The 19,631-nt window shown below is 47.9% G+C and overlaps 1 protein-coding gene across 4 annotated transcripts in view; it reads left to right on the top strand.

Annotated features, from left to right (window-relative positions):
- The window catches only part of IRF2 (interferon regulatory factor 2), a 69,858-nt gene that overhangs the window by 30,260 nt on the left and 19,967 nt on the right, over nucleotides 1-19,631 (top strand). For 3 of the 4 annotated variants that reach the window (XM_081131024.1, XM_081131027.1, XM_081131025.1), the window contains exons 2-5: nucleotides 4,652-4,747; nucleotides 10,906-11,005; nucleotides 11,986-12,162; nucleotides 12,446-12,492. In XM_081131024.1, coding sequence (XP_080987150.1) covers nucleotides 4,661-4,747; nucleotides 10,906-11,005; nucleotides 11,986-12,162; nucleotides 12,446-12,492 — 411 coding nt within the window. In that variant the 5' untranslated portion in view covers nucleotides 4,652-4,660. The remainder of the gene's footprint in view (nucleotides 1-4,651; nucleotides 4,748-10,905; nucleotides 11,006-11,985; nucleotides 12,163-12,445; nucleotides 12,493-19,631) is intronic. The other variant, XM_081131026.1, reaches the window with a different exon arrangement.

Raw genomic sequence — 19,631 nt, 5'->3', positions numbered from 1 at the left:
TTTGGTTCTCTGTGTCTTTTCTACCCAGTTCCATACCTTCTTTAACTTTGTACAAGTTTCATGTGGCCTGGGTATTGGTGCCCATGGGAAACTCGCCTTATAGAAAGAAGACTGATCTATCGTTTTCAATTTCATTGGTGGGAGCTAGAAAATACACGCCGAGGAAGCCTCTTTACCCAGTACTCTCAGTACTCAGTCCCCTGACCCTCTGTGACTGTCATCCCAGCCTTTTAGTCTCTGGAAATAGAATGTATTTTTAGTGCCAGACTAAATGTTGAGTTTCTGGTGCTCAGCTCAATATAGAACTCCACCTTTGCTTTCTTTCACAGCATTAAGCATGCACACTCGACTTCTGATAGTCATGACCAATCTGTGTCAAACTGCGCCCTTTCTCATTTGTGTCATGTGCCAAGACCACAGTAACTCATTACCCGTTCAGTGTGGGAGGTGGGACCTGGCTATGAAATCGAGTGAAAAAGAGGAAGTGCCCTCATGTAAAAGGGTTGGTTTTTCATTGTGTTTCAGCAGGGCTGTCCCGGCTATTAAAAAAAGGAGCCACATGGACACATATAAATCATTTGGTTAGTTGGTGTTAATAATTCACATTCGTGTGACTCACAGCCCCAGATTAATAGTCTCTTGAAATTGCTTTATTAATCACTATATTTATGAAGACTTGGAGAAGATATCAGTGGTGATATTCTGAGAGGCTTCTATATGTTCATTCAAAGTTACCCTGTAATAAAAGATGGCTTACAGTAGGAAAGTAAAAGCAATAATGATTCTCTGAAAATAAACAAAAAAAGAACTTTAAATAAGTGAGCCCTTTATACCAGTTTCCCTTCTGAGATAAGATACTTGCTATATTTGCTTTTTCTAAAAAACAGCTTATAATTAATGATGGTCCTGATTAAAGATGTAGGAAAAATTTTACATATGTGATTTCCATCATATTTGGGTGGTAAGTGATAGATTTCGAGGTGTGGCTGAGCTGCGTCCTGGTTAGAAAGGCTAAGTATGTACATGAGGGGGAGACGATGCCACCGAGTCTGATACGGACACTGATGAGGTCTGTCTGCCAGAATGACCAGACTTCGCAGGATGTCACAGAACAGCCAAGTGACTTGTAAAAGTACAGGTTAATCTATAGCCTTGGTGTGAGCCAAGGACCTAGGAGCTCGTTTATCATAGGGCTTCCCTAGACTCACCAAATTGGGATTTGTCTGCACATTAAGGTGGGTAAAGCACTGGTGTGGATTTACCTTCACTATTAATAAAACTGATCCTGTCTTTCATTCGCCTAAGTCTCCAGTTTTCTCTGCAGCCGTGGGACAGTGGGCAGCACCCTAGGTGCGGTCCAGCCCTGCACGGTCAGCTTGTCTCTGGCATCCTCCCCGTTCCTGATGTCTTCTGGCAGCTGGTCCTCCCACCCTGGGGTGTTTGCAGTGTCTCCCCTGCCTTCTCACCACCTTGGGGCTCCTTCACCTGTAGTCTAGTTGGGGCCCTGTCACCTGACTCAGAGCACCTTCCGTATTAGTTTCCTAGGGCTGCCACAACAAAGTACCACAAACTGTGTGGCTTAAAGCAACAAGTTGATTCTCTTCGCAGTTTTGGAGGCCAGAAGTCCAAAATCAACGTGCGTGTAGGGCTGTTCTCTCTCTGAAGCCTCGAGGGGGGATCCTTCCTTTCCTCTTCAACACCACTCCAGTCTCTGCCTCTGTCCTCACGTGGCCACCTTCCCTCCGTGTCCGTGTCTGCATGTGGCACTCTCTCTGTGCGTCTCTGTCCAACTGCCCCTCTCCTTAGGTTCCTGTGAGCCTCTGATCACAGCATTTTCATGCACCAATCAGTCACCGTGTTTTAGATGTGTTTCTGTTTAAAGGCTTCTTATTTAATAATGGCCGACTCATTAGCACTGAGCTCCGGCCAACAACACTGCAGCTCACGCCCGAAATGCACGGATTTTCTCCGTGAGGCACGTGACAGCCTTCTTGAGCTTAGCAGCCCGGGGCGCACTTCGTGCTGGCCACTGTCAACAGTAGAATCACCAACACAGCAGAAAAATGAGGGAAATGTTGCATGAAATGGGCAGCGAAACAAGTGGAGAGGACACTTGTTTACAGAGGAGCTGAGATCAGGCAGAGGGCCGTCTTGTCGGACCTCAGCGGGGAGCGTGTGCTGCAGGACCCCCAGTTTCCACCTCGCCGTGCGTGCCCGCTAACGACCGCGCAGGCCTCCCGAGAAGGGCCCTGGGCGTTACAGATAAATCTCAGGCAGTCGGCGGCCTTGCAGGTGCGCCATCCGCAAGTAACAAGGCGGACGGTGCCTGCCCATGTAAGCTTTCGTTTTACAGACAAGCTTTCTGAAATATTTTAGGTGACCATTTTTCCCCCGCTAAATGAGTCGTTTGTGAAAAGAATATAGGAGGAAATATATTCTGATTATAACGACAGGGATGTGAAAATGGCCCTACCTTAGCTCCTCCCCCCTGCTTGCTTTCCTGCTCTGGACCTAGCTGCCCTCTCTCTGGGTCCTGAGATCTTGAGACCAGGTTGGCGGCCGTCACCCTGTTGGGAAGGGCCCTCCCAGTGGTCAGCCATCCGTCTTCTGTGGACAGCTTTCCCCAGCGCTCCCAGATCTCTCCCGTAGCTCCTTGTTCTGTACACAAGGCCCTCTGTGTGGTATGACAGTTCTCTCCTTTCCTGTCTTCTCTTAGGCTAGGAGTTAGGAACGTCTCTCCTTTTCCTGCTCCTGGAATATCATTCTCAGTAAATGATCTTTGAATGGGTGATGTCTGAGTGAGTGGGACGACTGGGGAACTACCAAGAGCAGCTGTATTTGGGGCTCCTCGTGGCCATTTTGTGTCCCTTGGGGCTGTCTGTGAAGTTTTCTCATGCGTCTCAAAGAATGATGACCGGGCGAGTGGATGGAGCGAATCTTCAGCGGCCGCTGGTCTTCAGAACTGGCCCTTGTATTGAACGCCTCCTGGGTGGAAGGCAGCGTTTGGGCTTCGTAGGATTCCTAGAAGACCTGTAAGAGGTGGGGTCCCACTCTCAGGGAGCTTACAGTGTGGTTGGGGAGGGAGAGTGTACGCAGCTGAAAGCTTACAGTTCAGGGAAGAGTTAGGTAAGAGTATAGAGCCTGCAGTTGCTTCCCTGGAGCCCTGTTTGATTTTCGAACAAGCGTGCAAGGTCGGGGAGTATTGTGGGAGTTGGAGGAGGGGTTCCTTCTGGCTGGCATGGCCTGGCAAGCCCTGTGGGGAAGGAGAGTGGGTGCTAGGTCTTGGAGGATGGGTGAGGATAGCCAAGGCCCACGGAACGAGGGGAGAGGGCACGGTGTGAGCAGGGAGCCGGAGGCACCCGCATCAGTGAGTGCATCCGAACTGGGGGCGACATACGAGGGAAAGGCAAGTTCTAGAATTTAGTTCTAAAATTGAATTAGGCTCTGTAGGTAAGGGCACGGCCCCACCCAGGTCGCGTAATGATGCTTGCACTGTGGCATGAGCTGGGAGCAGGGCGTAGAGGAGGGCGGAGGTCCTTTGCAAGCTGGAAGAGAGAGTTAATGAGACTTCTGTGATCTCGGCCCAAGTTCATGTCAATAGCATCTCCAGAGCTCACTTTTTTTTTTTTAGAAGAAATGAGTAAAAGAAAGTAGAGACACTTAAGGGTGGAAAGAGAAGTATGTTACTCCATCCATGAATCCCTAGAGAATGGGGCTTGAGTTGGCGTGGTCTTGGCTTTTGAATCCACATTAGATTGAAATTTTTTGTGTAAATAGGGTGCGGATGAGGGGTGGACAGTACCTTGTTAGCGACTCTCCTCTGGACATGTGTTGATGGACAAGGGAAAGGCTGGGAGGAGCAGGCGGAAGGCAGGGAGGAGCACTCTGTGAGCTGGTGGAGGAAAGGTGTTCAGCCCATGAAACGCTTTGCAGAGGGAAAGTAAGTTGCAGGACAAGGTAGGATGGAATCAGGTGGGGGGACAGTGAAGAGGGTCCTTGCGGGTAAACGGGAGCAGGTGCTGGTGAGCGCTGGGGGGAGAGGGAACACGTCCGGAGGAAATGACTGGTGTTTGGTGCAGGACCTTGGACCCAGGTGACCTGATCCTTTTAGAGCTTAAAGTGGCAGTGTGGGGTCAGAGCATTTCTGTAACCCAGATATCCCAAAGGCACGAATTGGTCATACTAGGTCTTTCCCACAACAGCTGCTTTGCACGGTCCCCCTCGGTCCTCGGGAAGATAACACCCACAGCCTTGTACAACCTGATGCTGTGAGTGCTGGACACTGAACGCGTGTGCTGTCGGCACTGACTGCTTGGGGGGGGTAAGACCCAGCTCTAGGGAAGGTCGCTCAGAGGCGGCTGGGCCCTCTGGGTAGCCGAGTGTCTGCCAGTCCGGCCTCTGTCCGTGGGACCCTCCCAGCTGAGAGCGGACTTGGCCCGCAGCACTGCCCACGGGACAGCCCCTCTGGCATGACCCGCCACCTCGAGCAGGGGCGGTGGCTCTGGGGCGGAGCCCCTCGGTATGCCCCCTCCCCCGTCACAGACACATAGGCTGTGGGACAGTGGGGAGGGTCAGGCTGGGGTGTAGGACTTTACAGTGTGGGCGCCACAGTCGGTAGCAGAAGTGCCTGATGTCGGTTTCCTCTCCGCAGACGGGCACCATGCCGGTGGAGAGGATGCGCATGCGCCCCTGGCTGGAGGAGCAGATAAACTCCAACACGATACCCGGGCTCAAGTGGCTGAACAAGGTGAGCCCATGGCGCGGGGGTGTGTGTGGGGGGTGAGTGTGTGTCTGTGTGTGTGAGTGTGTGTGTCTGTGTGTGTGAGTGTATGCATGTGTGTGTGTGTGTATGTGGGTATATGTCTCTGTGTGTGTATGTATGTGTGTGAGTGTGTGTGTATGTATACATGTGTGGATGCGTGTGGATGTGTGCATGTATGCGTGTGTGTAGACCTGTGTGTACATGTGCGTGTGTGTGTGTGTGTACGTGTGTGTGATCCTTACTAAAGCATGTGCATATGGATCTCTGAAAGTAAAATTGTTCTTTGTGTTCAAAATCTTATGCTTGTTAATTGCAAAAAATCAACCAAGCAAAACTGATAATAAAAACATCAAGTTATTCTATAATATTTTTACCACCGTCTCAGACTGTAGCCTCCCCCTTGGCTTACAGTTTCAGCTCGCCGCTGGTAGTTTGGATGACTGCTTACGGGGAGCCTCTTGTTGTATTTTCTTACCTTCTTCCTTCTAAATTCCTTGCCTGCTTCCCCTGGCTCTCTAGGATTAGAGGACATGAGGCTCCAGGTTTCATATTGGGAATGGAGCATATTGATTACTTTCCAACATTCTCCATATGAAGAAAACTTTTGTTTTTGTCTTTCAAAAAAGTCTTCTCTTTAAAAAGTTATTTTCATTTCTCTTTTTTATTTATCAATTACAGCTGACATACAATATTATGTTGGCTTCAGTTGTGCAGCATCTTGGTTAAAACTGTCTTTTCTGTTTTGAAACCCTCTTTGTGTGCCTGCTTGTCACAAAAAGAAGCATTCAGTCATTTGTCCCCTCTCCCATATACATAAAGACTCCTTATTTGTCCCCTGCCCCCATGTGCATGAACTCTCCTTATCTATCCATCTCAATTTAATTGATCCTACCTGGTAGGGGTGACTCAGGGAGACAGTGTCTGTAAAAATAAAGAACACCTGAGGTTATGTAGGTATAATTTAGAAAAGCAACTACATGTAACAGATCATGCCTTTAAGAGGCGAGGGAGGTTTCTCTCCCACTACCAGGAATATTGCAGTTCTTCTGAGAAAGTTCCTTTGTCTTCTTCTGCCCCCCCTCCGCCCCCGTTTTTGATCTTAAGGACACGATTTCGCTGCTCAGGCTTTATCTCTGTATCATGTGCCGAGAGCTTAGAGCCAGATTGTGGCCACTTACAAGTGTACAGGATATGCAGCGTCTTTTTTTTTTTTTTTAACTAATACCACTCCTGGCCTCATTTGATGGTTCAGGTATCTCTCAGATCTTGCTTTTGTTGTTCCCTTTCCCTCGCCCACTACTTTTTCACTTATTTTTAATTGAACGGTACTGTATTTGAATGTGTCTGTTTAAGTGAGTCCTTCTGGAAACGAGGTGGGGTACGAAGTAAATAGGAATGACCTAAAGAAACCGTGTGGTCATCTCATGGGACCTGTCATGGATCGTAAGGTCTGATGGCAAACAGTCGATTTTTCTGGGCTTGCTGCATCTCTCGGGTTTTGGATTTGTATTTGGGAGGGGCTTCTTAATTAGCCTCTTCTAAGAAGTAAACAAGAAGCAAACAAGAAATGAGGTCGTGCCTCAGCCTGCTCAGTTGTAAGGGGTGCACGGGAGGTCTCAGGAAAGGGGAGATGGTCGCGGAGAGTTGAAGGGGCACAGATACTCAGTACCATTGACAATGGTCGTACTAATAATGAAAACTAACACTGAGTACGTGCCAGGCGCCCCTCTAAGCGACATGCGTGCCTCAGTTCACATAGCCCCACTGTGGGCAGGATAACTGCTATTTTTTTCTAGTTTACAGGCAAGGAAATGAAAGCATAGGGAGGTTAAGTAGGATTATATTTTGTAGAACAAGGTAGCATTGCCTGTATTGATTTAGAGTGTGAAATTAAAGCAGAAATTCCTGATTTCTGAAGAGAACACGTTTCTTTCTACTTTTTTTTTTTTTTAACACGTCCGCCGATTTGGGCTGGCTTGACTTACCATGTTGTCAAGTCTCCTGTACCCAGGAGGCACTTGTTATACTGCAGTTAGCTGTCCTCGCAGAAGGTTCAGTTGTGCCTCGCCCCCCAAATTGGGAGGAGAGTGGTAATGAAATGGGTCCTTTGGGTTCCTCGGAAGGAGCCGCGAGGAGGTTTGGCAAAGCAGTCTTGTAACTAGCTCATAAATGGGGCCTTGGCTTGGGCCAGCTACTTTTTATTATGAGTATTTGCAAATACGCTTAGTGTGTTTGAATAGCCTAACGACTAGAAAGCGTAGCCTAGCAAATTCCCATCTAAATTTAGTAATGTGCATCTAGGTTTAACAATTGTCAACATTTTGTTTTATCTTTGTGTGTGTGTGTGTGTGTGTGTGTGTGTGTGTGTGTGTGTGGTATTTTAAAGCAACTCCCTGGCAGTGTACCTCTATGAGACAACATTTTCTCATTTATTCATAATACCGTTGTCAATCAGAAAAATTAACCGTATGTTTTTAGTGTCATCACTGCCCCATTCATGTTCAGGATGCCTTGAGTCGTCCCAGAATATCTTTTTAGTACTGGTTCCTTCAATCGGAATCCAGAGAAGGCCCACGCGTTGTGCTTGGTTCTTGTGACTGGAAGTCTCTCCTGATTGTGGAAAGTTTGCCTCCTTTGTTGCTCTCTTGCCATGGGCTTGTTGAAGGGACCGGGTTGGTTCTGGATTTGTCCAGATGCTCGCATGTGGTCTCCCTGGGCCACTTCTAGAGGAAGGGAGGGAGGCAGCCAAGCCCAGCTCCACTGTTTCTCTAGCAGCTCCGATCAATCCCCACTCTGGTTACCGAGGTTCTCATTTCATATTGGAGATCTGTCTGGACCCAGGCGAGGCTCTCCCTAGGCACAGGAGGTCGGCAGGGAGGTCCAGACCTTCCTCTTCCCTTCACTGAAAGCGGGCTTGTGCCTGTGTAAATATCAGGCCCCCTCGGAACAAAAATAGCATATGAAATTGGGACATCTGACAAATATTGGGGGAGAGGAGAGGCAGAGGGAGATAAGAGAACTGGCTTCCACTTGGGGCCAAGGTGTGTTTGTTCTGCATTGCTCAAGGTCATCTGAAATGTTCTTCTCAGCTCAGGCCATGCTTCTCTCTCCTGCCCTTAGATGTAGACGTGAGTGGACCCTGGGGCACGCAGTCCTTCCGTACATGGTGTGTATACACAGCCACCACCTGTGTGGGCTGGGCACGCAGGGCTCCCGATGGCGCATCCTGATGTCACATACCAATGTCACAGCCTACGCCGACTCAGAGCAACGCCATCACCGTCCCAGGGAGCGCAGGGATCTATGACCAGAATACTTACTTGTCAGATTCTCTTTCACTTTTAAAATGAATTTCACCTTTACCTTTCAACCTGATCTTTAAAAAAAATTATGTGTGATGTATTTATTAGTGGTTTCTTTTCCCCGCCGTAGTACAAAAAACTAGTTACAAGTTCCGTGTAGTTTTTTTTAATTTTTCATTTTAAAGTGTACAATTTAGTGGCACTAAGGACATTCACAGTATTACACAGCCATCACCACTATCTAATTCCAAACTTTGTCATCGCCCTAAAAGGAAACACTGTACTTACTCATCGAGTGGTCACTCCCCATGCCCTTCCTCTGCTTCATGGCCACCGCGAACCTGCTTCCTGTGGGCGGATTTGCCGAGGCTGCGTATTTCACATCCATGGAGGCCTGTAATACTGGCACTTTGTGTCTGGCTTCCTGCACTCAGCACAAGGATAACATGGATGTATCAGTGCCTCATTCCTTTTGTGGCTGAATAATACTCCGTTTTATGCCTAAAGAGCACTTCCTTTAACCATTCGTCCGTTGATGGACATTTGGGTGGTTTCTACCTTTCGGCTGCTCTGAGTAGTGCTGCTCGGAGCTTTCAGGGATAAGTATTTGTCTGAACACGTGTTTATAATTCTTTGGGTGTATATCCAGGAGTGAAATCACCGGGTCCTGTGGTGACTCTGTGTTTAGCTTTTTGGGGATCAGCCAAATTGTGTTCCACAGCAGCTGCCCCATTTTATATCCCACCGGCGGTGCATGGCAGTGCCAGATTGTCCACATTGTCACCAACACTTAGGGTTTTGTTTCTGTGATTCTAGCCACCCTCGTGGGTGTGAAATCCTATCTCATTATGGTTTTCATTGGCTTTTCCCTGATGATTGGTCTTGCTGAGTGGCTCTTTCCGGGCTTATTGGCCATTTATGCGGCTCCCTTGGGTCCTTTGCCCATTTCAAGGGGATCCGTGGTGGATAATTACTAAGTTTAGTCATTACTTTTTAGCTTCGTGATTTGGGCACAGTGTCTGCGAGTCTGGGTTAGGCTGTGCGTGTGCGCCGCGTCCGCCTGCCTGCACGCAGGTGCTTGGGAAGATCTGCTTATCAGAACCAACTTGGTCTTATGAGATCAGTTTGTGATTGTGTCACCCCAGAGCTCCTCTGACCTAGAAAAAAAGCACAACAGCAAATTCTTTAAGGGTTTCTATCTTGAACTATAAGCCTTTAGGTTCTGCTTCAAAAACATTCTTTCACTGAAATACGTTCATTTTCAAACGAACATCAAAAAGTGCACTAAGTGATCTCCTTTCTGATTTTCCTCTATATTAAACAATACAGTTTCCCTCGGCCCTTTTCTGACACCTGCCCTTTTGGAAACGGCCAACCAGAAACACTGCTGTCTCAGTGGATGACACGAAACGAACAGGAGGGTTTATGAAAAGTCTCTCACTTTCGGTTCTTCTTTATGTACTGAGTTGTAAACACAGCAGAATTTCCCCTTTTACCAGATTTTGGGGAACTCTCAGATGTCCTGAAACACTCTGAGTTCAGGCTCTGTAATTGGTTCTGTGCAGAGGCACCAAGCCCCTTAGGTCGGCGGGGACCCTTCCTACTCTCACTCAGACCAGAGTGGTGGAAGATCCCTCCTGACATTTTCTCTCCTTCCCTGTGCATCTGCTGGGATCCAGACCTGGGAATGATCAGAACTGGCTTGAAAGCTTAAAAAATACATTTCCCTGGGCTTTAATCTCCACAGAATCCAAGTCAGATCTGTTGTAAAACTGAACATCTTGTAAATTTGAGCACGGGGAGACAAGCTGGGCTGAGATGAACCGTTGTAGATGGGTCGCCTGGCCTTGGTCTGGAATTTAGACACTTAGTCTCATAAGTTCCTTGGCTAAATAATTTAATTATGTCCCTCAACTCCTTCGGTTGCAAAGCGGAAATTACAACATGTATGTAGCTCATTAGGTTGTTGCAGAAAGCAAAACTGAGACCACGTGAGCATGTGTCGTCATGTGTAAGGTGCCTTGTGACTGCCGGTGCTGCTGGTTGAACCAGGTTTCCCATGGGTAGTTTTTCCCATGAGTGTGATTTTGTTTCCAAGGCACTATTTTCTAGAAACTTTGAATTGTGTCTTGGGCTGGAAGAGAGATGGAAAGGTCTGATATGAGAAGAATCTTAGGGAGGGACTTTGCTCCAACAATGAGCGTCATCTCCTTGTTCCCGATGCATCTCTGTAGCTCTGACTCAGACGGTTCACACAGGGCGGTGGACACACGAGGCTGGACAGTAGGCCGAGCCTCTGTTCCCGCTGCTGCCCCAGCCCATCGAGATGCTCGGGCTCCGTGACAGTGGCTTCGTACGCCTGACTCCCTTTCACGGCACCAGTGGATATTACTCTGGAGAGATGCCTAATTTTAATTTACTGGGGCTGCTGGAGTTCTTTACCAAATGATGGAAATAAATGATAATAAGACGTTTGTCTTATTAATAAATGAGTTTGTCTCATAAATGAGACGTTTGTCAGAGGCCCGTTGTCTGAGGGTCTTTAAAGAAAAACACAGGATAACGGAGCGCATTGGTATCTCTTAGATTGTCACCCGTGACCTTGGGACTCATTCCTGTTCTGCCAGATACTGCATGGCTCTGAATCTCACCCGGGCACACTGTTAAGGTGTGGGGCCCCGTGGGGAAGGGGGTTTGCTTTGCAGTAGATTTTACTGTGGAAACTCAACGAGTCCAGTGACACCTCAAGGGGAACTTGACCAGCTAGAACTTAAGAACCCTCCGCAGGGGTGCCCAGAACCCCATGGGTGCAGCTCTTATTTACATTTTTTTTTTTCCCAGGAGAAGAAGATCTTCCAGATCCCCTGGATGCATGCAGCTAGACACGGGTGGGATGTGGAGAAAGATGCCCCACTCTTTAGGAACTGGGCAATCCACACAGGTATTCATGCCCAGGCATCGCTGACGGCGGCGGGCACTATTGCGTTGTTTTCATGCCTTCTTTTTTCTTTTAATGGTGGTGTAATTGACAAACAAAATTGTAAGATATTTAAAGTTATGATTTATGTAATCCTTGGGAAAGGGTGCCCCCATTGAGTTTACGAACGCATTTATTGCTGCCCGTATTTACTTTTTAATTATTTGGTTTTTCACTGGGAACATTTAAGTTCCACTCTCTTAGCAAATTTCAGTTACATACTGCAGTGTTTATTTTTGTTTTTACTGCACATATAAAATCTCCTGCATTACAGTCTCATAAAGACAGCTCTGAAAAACCTGTGACTTGTCCTCAGGCATATCCAGGACACATGGGCACAAACTTCATCATTCAGAGGTGATGCTCCACCCATCATTCCACAGAAACTCAGTCCTTAAATTTCCTGTAGAGTTCTCCTTGCGTTCCCCAGGTGTGTACCAGGGCCATAAAGAACTTGTTTGTTCTGCGGCTATAAACTTGGGTCAAAAGGTAGTCAAGAATATATTTACTTACAACAAAATTTAAGTAAGGAGCTACTGAGAGGAATGGTCTTTTAACTTAATATTTGAGAGTCAGGTGAAAAAAGAGACACTCCAGTTACCTGTGCTTATGGGCCTGCCAGCCTGCCGGCCTTCTGTATTGCTGACATCGATTCCTATTTTTCTACCATTATTAATTTTTTCTCAAGCTGTTTGGTAAAGTCAGGGTGACCAGCTTGTACCAGCTTTCCCAGGACTGTCCAGATTTTAAAACCAAAAATCCTGCATCCCAAGAACATTCTCAGTCCCAGGCAAGCCAGGATGGTGGTCGCTGTAGGCGTAGCCTGGGGTGCACAGGGTTGCTTCTCTGTACTACTTGCAAGCAATCCCGTGTTTCCAGAAATCTTTACTCTGTGTCTACCTCCCTTTTTTCCTTAACCTTAATTCTTCCTGCTGTTTTGTTAGGAAAGCATCAACCAGGCGTAGATAAACCTGATCCGAAAACATGGAAGGCGAATTTTCGATGTGCCATGAACTCCCTGCCTGACATCGAGGAAGTAAAGGACAGGAGTATAAAGAAAGGAAACAACGCCTTCAGGGTGTACCGGATGTTGCCCTTATCGGAGCGGCCTTCTAAAAAAGGTAGATAAAGGTCCACGATGCAGTGCCCTTGGCACACATTGTAGCGCCTTTATGATTTCCTTATTTCCACGCCTGGGGTTTGCACCGTGGAGGCTCATTCTGGCCTTACCTGGCTGGGGGAATGAGTCTCAGGTCCCCAAAGGCAGTAAGACATTGGGACTTGCGGCCGTGTACAGAGTAACGCTTGCACGGGTTGGTGGAGAGTTTAGAAAGCACTACACTTAGGGGAGATGTTTCTCTGTTCTTCATGCATTAATCCCGGACTGTCTTCTGTTGCCCACAGGAAAGAAACCAAAGACAGAGAAAGAAGACAGAGTTAAGCACATCAAGGTAATCTTTGGTTGTTCAGGGAGGAAGCCAGAGTTGTGACCATGTTCATGATTGTGTCTTATGAAAACAAGTAATGGGGCCTCGGGGAAGTGGTCGATCTTCGTTCTTTGGCTCTTGTGTTTTATGTGCTTTCCACGTCTCCTCCTTGGCATGTGCCCGCTCGCAGGCTCAGGTGCACATCTCCCCCCCGCTTCATCCGGTTTCATGGAGAAATTTATGAATGGAGTCACAGATTCTCACGGAGCTGGACAGTCTGCAGCCTCCCTCTGGTCCCCACGCTGTCGCCAGCTGGTCACTTAGTACCAGCTAAGCCCCAGCAACCAGCTACTATCTAATCATGTTAAGGACATTTTCAGGCTACTAAATATATTTTAAAGTATGTTAAATATTATATGCTTGTATTAAGATATGCTACCTATATTTTTATAGGTGTATCCCACGGCAGGCCATTAAGTCAGGGACTCAGGGATGAGATCAAATGCCGTGTTAGTGTGGATCTCAATAGACCTTTTCTGCTCCACTGTGAAGCCAGCTGTCATAATCCCCAAAGGCTTTCCACAGGGATGTGTTTGTGTGTGGGCTTTTCAGTGGGCCGTGCAGCCTGAAATCCCTTCGGGAGGATCTTTGTGTGTAGACTGTGTGTAGATCCTTGTTAGCTAGCCAGAGGGTAGTGAGGTGTCCCACGCGGAGCTGAGGACCAGCTTCAGTCGCTGGGCAGAGAGCAGACACTGCAGTGCCTGACCCCTAGACCGGCAGAGGGAAGACTGTCTGGTGCACTGTGCTCTGTTTGCAAACGAGGAAGCTGAGGCTCCAGAGAGCTGAGTGACATGGACCCAGAGGCTGGGACGTGTGGCCAAGGTCACACCGCTATTTAGAACTGAACTTAAAGAGGAGATGCCAAGTATCCTGATTTCTACTCTAGAATAACTATTGAAAGAAAATACCAAACTGTCCAGACAGTGCAATGTTTAAAAATAAGCCAGTTAGTCAAACTAGGAAGAAAAATTATTTAAAAATCTACGCCAGATATAAAGTTAGACTTGTGAAGGTAGGTAGAGTTGGAGGGAAAACTGAGATCAAGAGTTAGCATTTCAGACCTAATTTACCTCTACAACTGAAAAGAAGTATTTTAGGCAGAGTATTTTAATAGCCATACTTCCAGTTTCATTTTCAGTATTTTTAGCTTTTGACTTATTTAAATATAGCACAGTATTAAGGACCAATTTTGTTTTAACTTTTTATTATGGAAAAATTTTATACACACAGGAAGGAAACAAATGAGTAAAATTTACTCTGTACACCATCCCCGCAATTTCAACATTAATCAGCTCGTGGCCATTTGATTTCATTGGTTCCTCCACCCACTTTCCTATGCCTGATATAAAATTGCAGATACTCAATTATTTTTGGCCTACAAAAACAATTTCATGTGGTTTAGCTCAATATTTTGAAACAAATTCCAGATATGTCATTTTTTCCATGAATACTTAAGTATATATCTTTAAAAGACAGGCAGTCTTTAAAGATGGCTCAGTGTCATGACTACATCTGAAAAATAACAGCAGTTCCCCAGCCAGTGTTCAGATTCCCAGTTGTCCCCTGAATGTTATCATTTTTTAAAAAGGTTTTTAAATTGATTTTTAGAGAGAGAGGAGAGAGAAACATTGATGTGAGAGAGAAACATGAGAAACAACGATCAGCTGCCTCCCGAAAGCGCCACCCCCACCGGGGATGAGCCCGCAACCCTGGGCATGTGCCCTGACCAGGAATTGAACTGGCAACCTTTGGGTGCACGGGGTGACTGCTCAACTGGCCAGGGCATACATGTTATAGTTTTTGTACAGTCTGTTTACATGAATCAAGATTCACATAGGGTCCACACATTGTGATTTTGGGATGTGTCTCTTAAGTGTTTTTAAATTTACAGGTTACCCCTACATCGTCTTTTAAAACAACTTAATTTTTCCTTGCAATTGAAAAAAACCTAGTTAGTAGTTGTATCAAGTGTCCCATAGTTTGGAGACTTTTGGGGCCTACATTTTGATGATTACTGTTGTTTAGTCAGAAAAGTATAGCTTCCCCACAAATACGTGAGTTTGAAGAATTTGCTCTAACCTTCACAGCATCTAGCAGGACAGGTAATCAGTGCACACTTGATCACTGCGTGCATGCATGAGTGTTCGCTGACCAAGTGGATGCATAAATAAACTGAACATGTGGGTTAGGAATGGGGGTTTTACATTAGAATGCAGATTTCATTTCATATTCTCAGTGAATGGAGAAATAATCATGGAATAACAGATGCTCACTTTTCAACAAACTGCTGAAACTTGTCCGCATACTCCATCGACTACCCGATGCCAATGATTATAAGATGCATCATTATTTATGTATCTCTAAGCAAGAAAAATAGCTTGCGATGAAACCATGACACGTGATTAGGGATGTGGAAGTGTGTCTCTCAGAGTTGAGGACACATGGTGTTCTCATAAGAAAAGGACACCTGCAGTCACATCAGCAGTGGCAGTGTCTTCCACAGGGCCACTCAGAGGAGGGAGCTGTGGAAGGCACAGCCCTGGGTGGGGCTTGGCCCTATCTGCCCAGGAAAGCAAGTGAGAGGCCTCCTCTCAGGCACAGCCGTGCGGGCCAAGTTCCAACCCAGCCAGTTGCACATTGTGAAATGAAATCTCCCTGGGCTGAAGATATGGTTAATACTGGAAACTCGCCCCTCAAAGGGACATTGTTGCTTCAGCAGAAGGCAGGTGACCCACCTTTGAATTTAGATCTTCGTGCATCTGCCCTGCAGTGTAGCCGTGGATAAGACCACCCAAGTTCGTGGCCCATGACTACGAAGGCCATAGCGTTCGCTTGCTGTTTCTGTACAATATTTCCAAAGTCCACTCTCCAGCTTCTCTGGAGTTGTATCATTAAAGGACCTTATCCTCAGGGAGCTAGTAATACATTACTTCCTGTTGTATGTGAAACACCTAAGCTCGGAGTTCGTGTGTCCCATGCAAACATGCCCCTGGACAGACTGGATAGGTTTCTTCTACTGAGAAAACTCGGCTTATGTGTCCTAACTAGGAATGAACATTTGTAGTCGAAGCAAGCTCTTCACAGTCTTCGTTCAGTTCAGGTTGGATTGAGGTTTTAACTAGCTGAGGATGTTCGGAACATGCGGGCTGACTGTGAGAACTTTTCCTGGGTCACTCAGGTGGTTTATCTCCATGCCACCTGTTCTCTCAGCAAACAGCCCCCCGAGACTGGCATCCCCGGGGTCCCTTGGCCGTGAGTAGGTGCAGGGGTGCGGCCTCCTTATGCCTTGCCGTTCTCTTAGTATACCCTGCTGCTCAGTGAGCCCTTCTCTCCTGAACTAAGATCCACCTGCAGGAGGTAACTGGCTACTTAAGGAAGTGAAAATAAGGAACACAGTAATCAGTAATACTAGATTGTACATTATCAGTGCACATATATGTTTCTAAAATGTCACAGGGTCAAGATCAATAAGGACAGAAGTGAGTAAAACAGAGGCATGGTAGCAGACGTTTTGGGGCCTCTACCAAGAGCTAGGCTTCGATCATCTCATTTAGAGCCCCTGTGATGGGCAGGTTATCTCCTCTTCACACACAAGGAAATGGAGGCTCAGAGAGGTTGAGTAATTATCCTGAGGTTGCACTGCTCCGTGGAGCTGGAATTTCAGTCCATGTTAGTCCAGCCCCAGAACCTGTGGTCTCTCACCGCACTCTGGGCCTCTGCACTGTTCGAGGCTCTGGGATCTGAGCCAGGCTCTGGGGGGATGGATGGAATTAAAACACAGGCCATTCTTCATCACCCAGGAGCATCATACACAAGGGCCTGGAGGTTAGAGCTGCTGTTTGGTCTCCAGTGGATGAGCCAGGAAACTGGTGTAATTAGAGCAGGAGTTTGTGTGAGGGAGCAGTGGGAAGCAAAGACAGGTAGGTGGGCAGGATCAGAAATGAAGGCTTCCTGCCTCAAAGGATCGTTTGCAGATGAAAGATTTGTGCTTTGAAACTATAAAGTGCTTTTGGATCAAAGAATTGGTGTTGGGGTGGACAATAGCATCTAGGAGGACCTCTGACGTCACCGGGTGAGGAGGAGGCCTGGTCTGTGTTAGTTCTGAATGCAGACCTCTGGGTAGAAGTTCAGAAAGCAGGTCATGGTTTAGCAGAACTTTCTAATCAAGCTGCTGTCTCTAACAGTGACTTGAGCTGGATTAAAAAACAGTATGCTCCCTGTCACTGTCCCGAGACAGGCCAGATGATCACCTGTCAGGGCTGATACTAGAGCGATCCCTTCATTGGTGGTCACAAGGGGTCTCAGTTTTTAAACCTTAATCATATGGGGGCACTGCTCAGAGCACAGTGTGAAAACTGGGTGGCCAAATAACCTCTGTGGCTGACTTCGTGAAATAGGGCAGAGCTGAGCCCCTGGGGAGGGGTGGAGCATGATGGAATTGGTATCGAAGGGAGGTGTTTCCCATGGCGATAGGAGGGAATGGGGGGAGGAGAGACTGCCGTGGGAAGTTTAGGTGAAGCTGGGTGGCAGCTGGCCCGAGAGGAGGAGGCATTTCTCTGGAGAAGGGAAGACAAGACAGAGGGTGAAGCCAGGAGTGGGTCCCAGGGGAGGCCTCGGGTCTTCAGCCCTCACAGAGGGGATCGTTGGGAATGGCGTGTGTTTTATGGAGAAGGGTGAGTTTAACGTTGGACGTGTGGAGTTCGAAGTGACAACCACTTTGTCCGTCCAGAGTGACTGTGCCAATGAGATGGTAGCACCGAAGACTTTGACAGGGACAGGCTGTTTTTGAAGCGGGGGTGGGAGGAGTAAAAATGCTCAGAGTAGTGGGACTCGGTCTCCCCTGGCAGACTCTCCTGCCCCATCAGGAGCAGAGCAGAGTACCAGGCGGGTGGGCGAGCGAGTGAGGCCGAACGCGGTTCCGTCTCAGTCTCCGTTGGAATCAGTGCGGGACGCAGTGTTGATTAAGGTGGGAAGCTCCTGGACTGGGACCATGTCGCATGATCAGGGACCAAGTCCAGTTCCTGTGTCTCCACAGGATCTCGGAAAATTAATTTAGTCTCCGAGTCATAGTTTTCTCAAGTGTAAAGTGATGAAATGTCACTTGTCTCTAATTAAACTGTAGATCATGTGAAACACTGAGAGGTCTTCAGTTGAGAAATCGGAATAATTTAGGTTGTTAAATATGTGCACGTCTGACTGCCCCGTTACTTTTATGAGAAATCTAGAAGTTGAATGAGTAAAAAATAGCTTAAGACAACAAAAGAAACGTGTGACCGTGAGCCGTTCTCTCCATAACTCCTTCAGGTGCTCTGTAGTTGCCTTTGAGAGAACTGAGAAAATGGAAGTGACTGGGGAGGGGACATGCAGAGGGGCCACTGAGGAACAGCGAGAAGGAAGGTGCCATCAGAAAGGTGAATTACAGCAGCGTCAGGTGTCGTCTCGTCCAGAGATGACATGTAGGCCTCCTGTAGGGGGTCAGAGTGTGGTGTCGAGGGAGAGGGACTTGAGGAAAGAAGGTCATTGGGTTGGGGTGAGCAGAGTTGTACTGGTGACGAGATATGAGCGAGCATTTTTTTAAAACAAGTGCCAGGTGCACATTCCTCTCACATAGCCATCACCTCTTCTTCATGACGTGGGTCCTGTTGTCCTGAGCTTACAGCCGTCCACCATGCCCTGAGAGAGGCTTAAAGACTTTCAATAAAGTCCTGCAACTGGTGAGAGGTGGAGGGGCTGGGCCTGGACCCCAGGCCCGTGTGGCTGCAGAGCCAGGCCTGTCTTTCCCGGCACCCCAGCCCCAGGGAGCCAGAAGCTCATTCCCCAGTTGGAGTGGTGGGAGACCCAGGCTCTAACAGGCCGGAGGCAAGTCTGGGGAAGGCAGGTGCTTGTCCAGAAGCTTGGCCATAAATCAAGAGAAAAGATGGTGATGCTAGTCATTGGCAAGTGAGGTTTCCCAGGAAGGACAGACTTCTTGTTTGGAACTTGTGAAAGAGGGGAAGATGCATGAGGGAGGAGAGGGGTGACAGTTCTGCCCAGTCAGGCTGTCCTGGGCCCTTCCTTATGGCCCCCTCCTTTGGTACATCTGGTCAACCATGCACTACATGATTTTTATTTTATTTTTTTAGAACTGAACTGTACAGTGAAGTGATGTCTTCGAAGTTATAGTTATTGTGGGAGGAGTTTGCCAGGTGGGATCACGAAAGAGGCCATTTCCCCCCCTTGCCTATGTGTCTTCCCTGAGTCACTGTGTGTGTGTGTGTATGTGTTTGGGGGGGGGTGTCATCATTAATTCCAAGTAGCTCAGAAATAAATGGATAGAAATGGCCCACATGCCATAGAGATGACAGCATCTGGACTTCCTAAAGCACAGCCATACCGACCTCACCTGATCTGCTCCCATCCTGTGTTCGTTCCCCTCCTCTCTCCTCTCTGTTTTGGTTTCCTGAAGGTGTTGTCCTGAGTTGCTTTTTTGTCCGGCTCAGTTGCTCTCACAGATGCCAGTGCGTCTCACTCTGAGGAGATGCTCTCTCATCGCCATGCTGATAGTCCCTATGTTGCTCGGACGGGCTCTCCAGGGTGGGTGGCACTCTCAGAGGCTGGGAGTTGTGATGCCCATGAAGGAAGGGGCCTGGGGCTGTCCCGAGGAAAAGGAGAAAGGCCGCGTTGCCTCACCCGCATGGACATGTAGCCTCTCAGGCTGCACGGGACACTCAGGCACTTAAACAGCGTTTCCATGAAGCTGTGGGTGTGGGGTTGCTGGACTGGGCTGTGTTATCAGCTCCCCACCCCCGGGCAGGGTGTTCTGTGGCCAGAGTCCAGGGCAAACATCTGGGAAGAATTCACCCACAGTGTCCTCCGGGTGCCTGCGCTCGGGCCAGTGGCCCAGGCATTTTCCGCAGTAGTGGAGAGAGCTTTTCCCTAGAAATAGCTGTAAAAGAGATGACATGACCCCTCCCTCTACGCACGCCTCCCTCAGGGCAGGAGGACCTGGGATCTAGGCACATGGTACTTTCCATGCACATAGACATCACGCAGCCCCGTGTAACGTGGAGCGTTGTCGCAGGTGAAGCGTGTCAGAAAGGCGGGTGGGTGCGCGGGGCCCTTCC

The sequence above is a fragment of the Miniopterus schreibersii genome (genome assembly GCF_964146895.1).
Source record: "Miniopterus schreibersii genome assembly, chromosome: 2".
Lineage (NCBI taxonomy): Eukaryota > Metazoa > Chordata > Mammalia > Chiroptera > Miniopteridae > Miniopterus > Miniopterus schreibersii.
The sequence above is the reverse complement of the archived record's forward strand: the minus strand, read 5'-3'. Positions and strand labels throughout refer to the sequence as shown.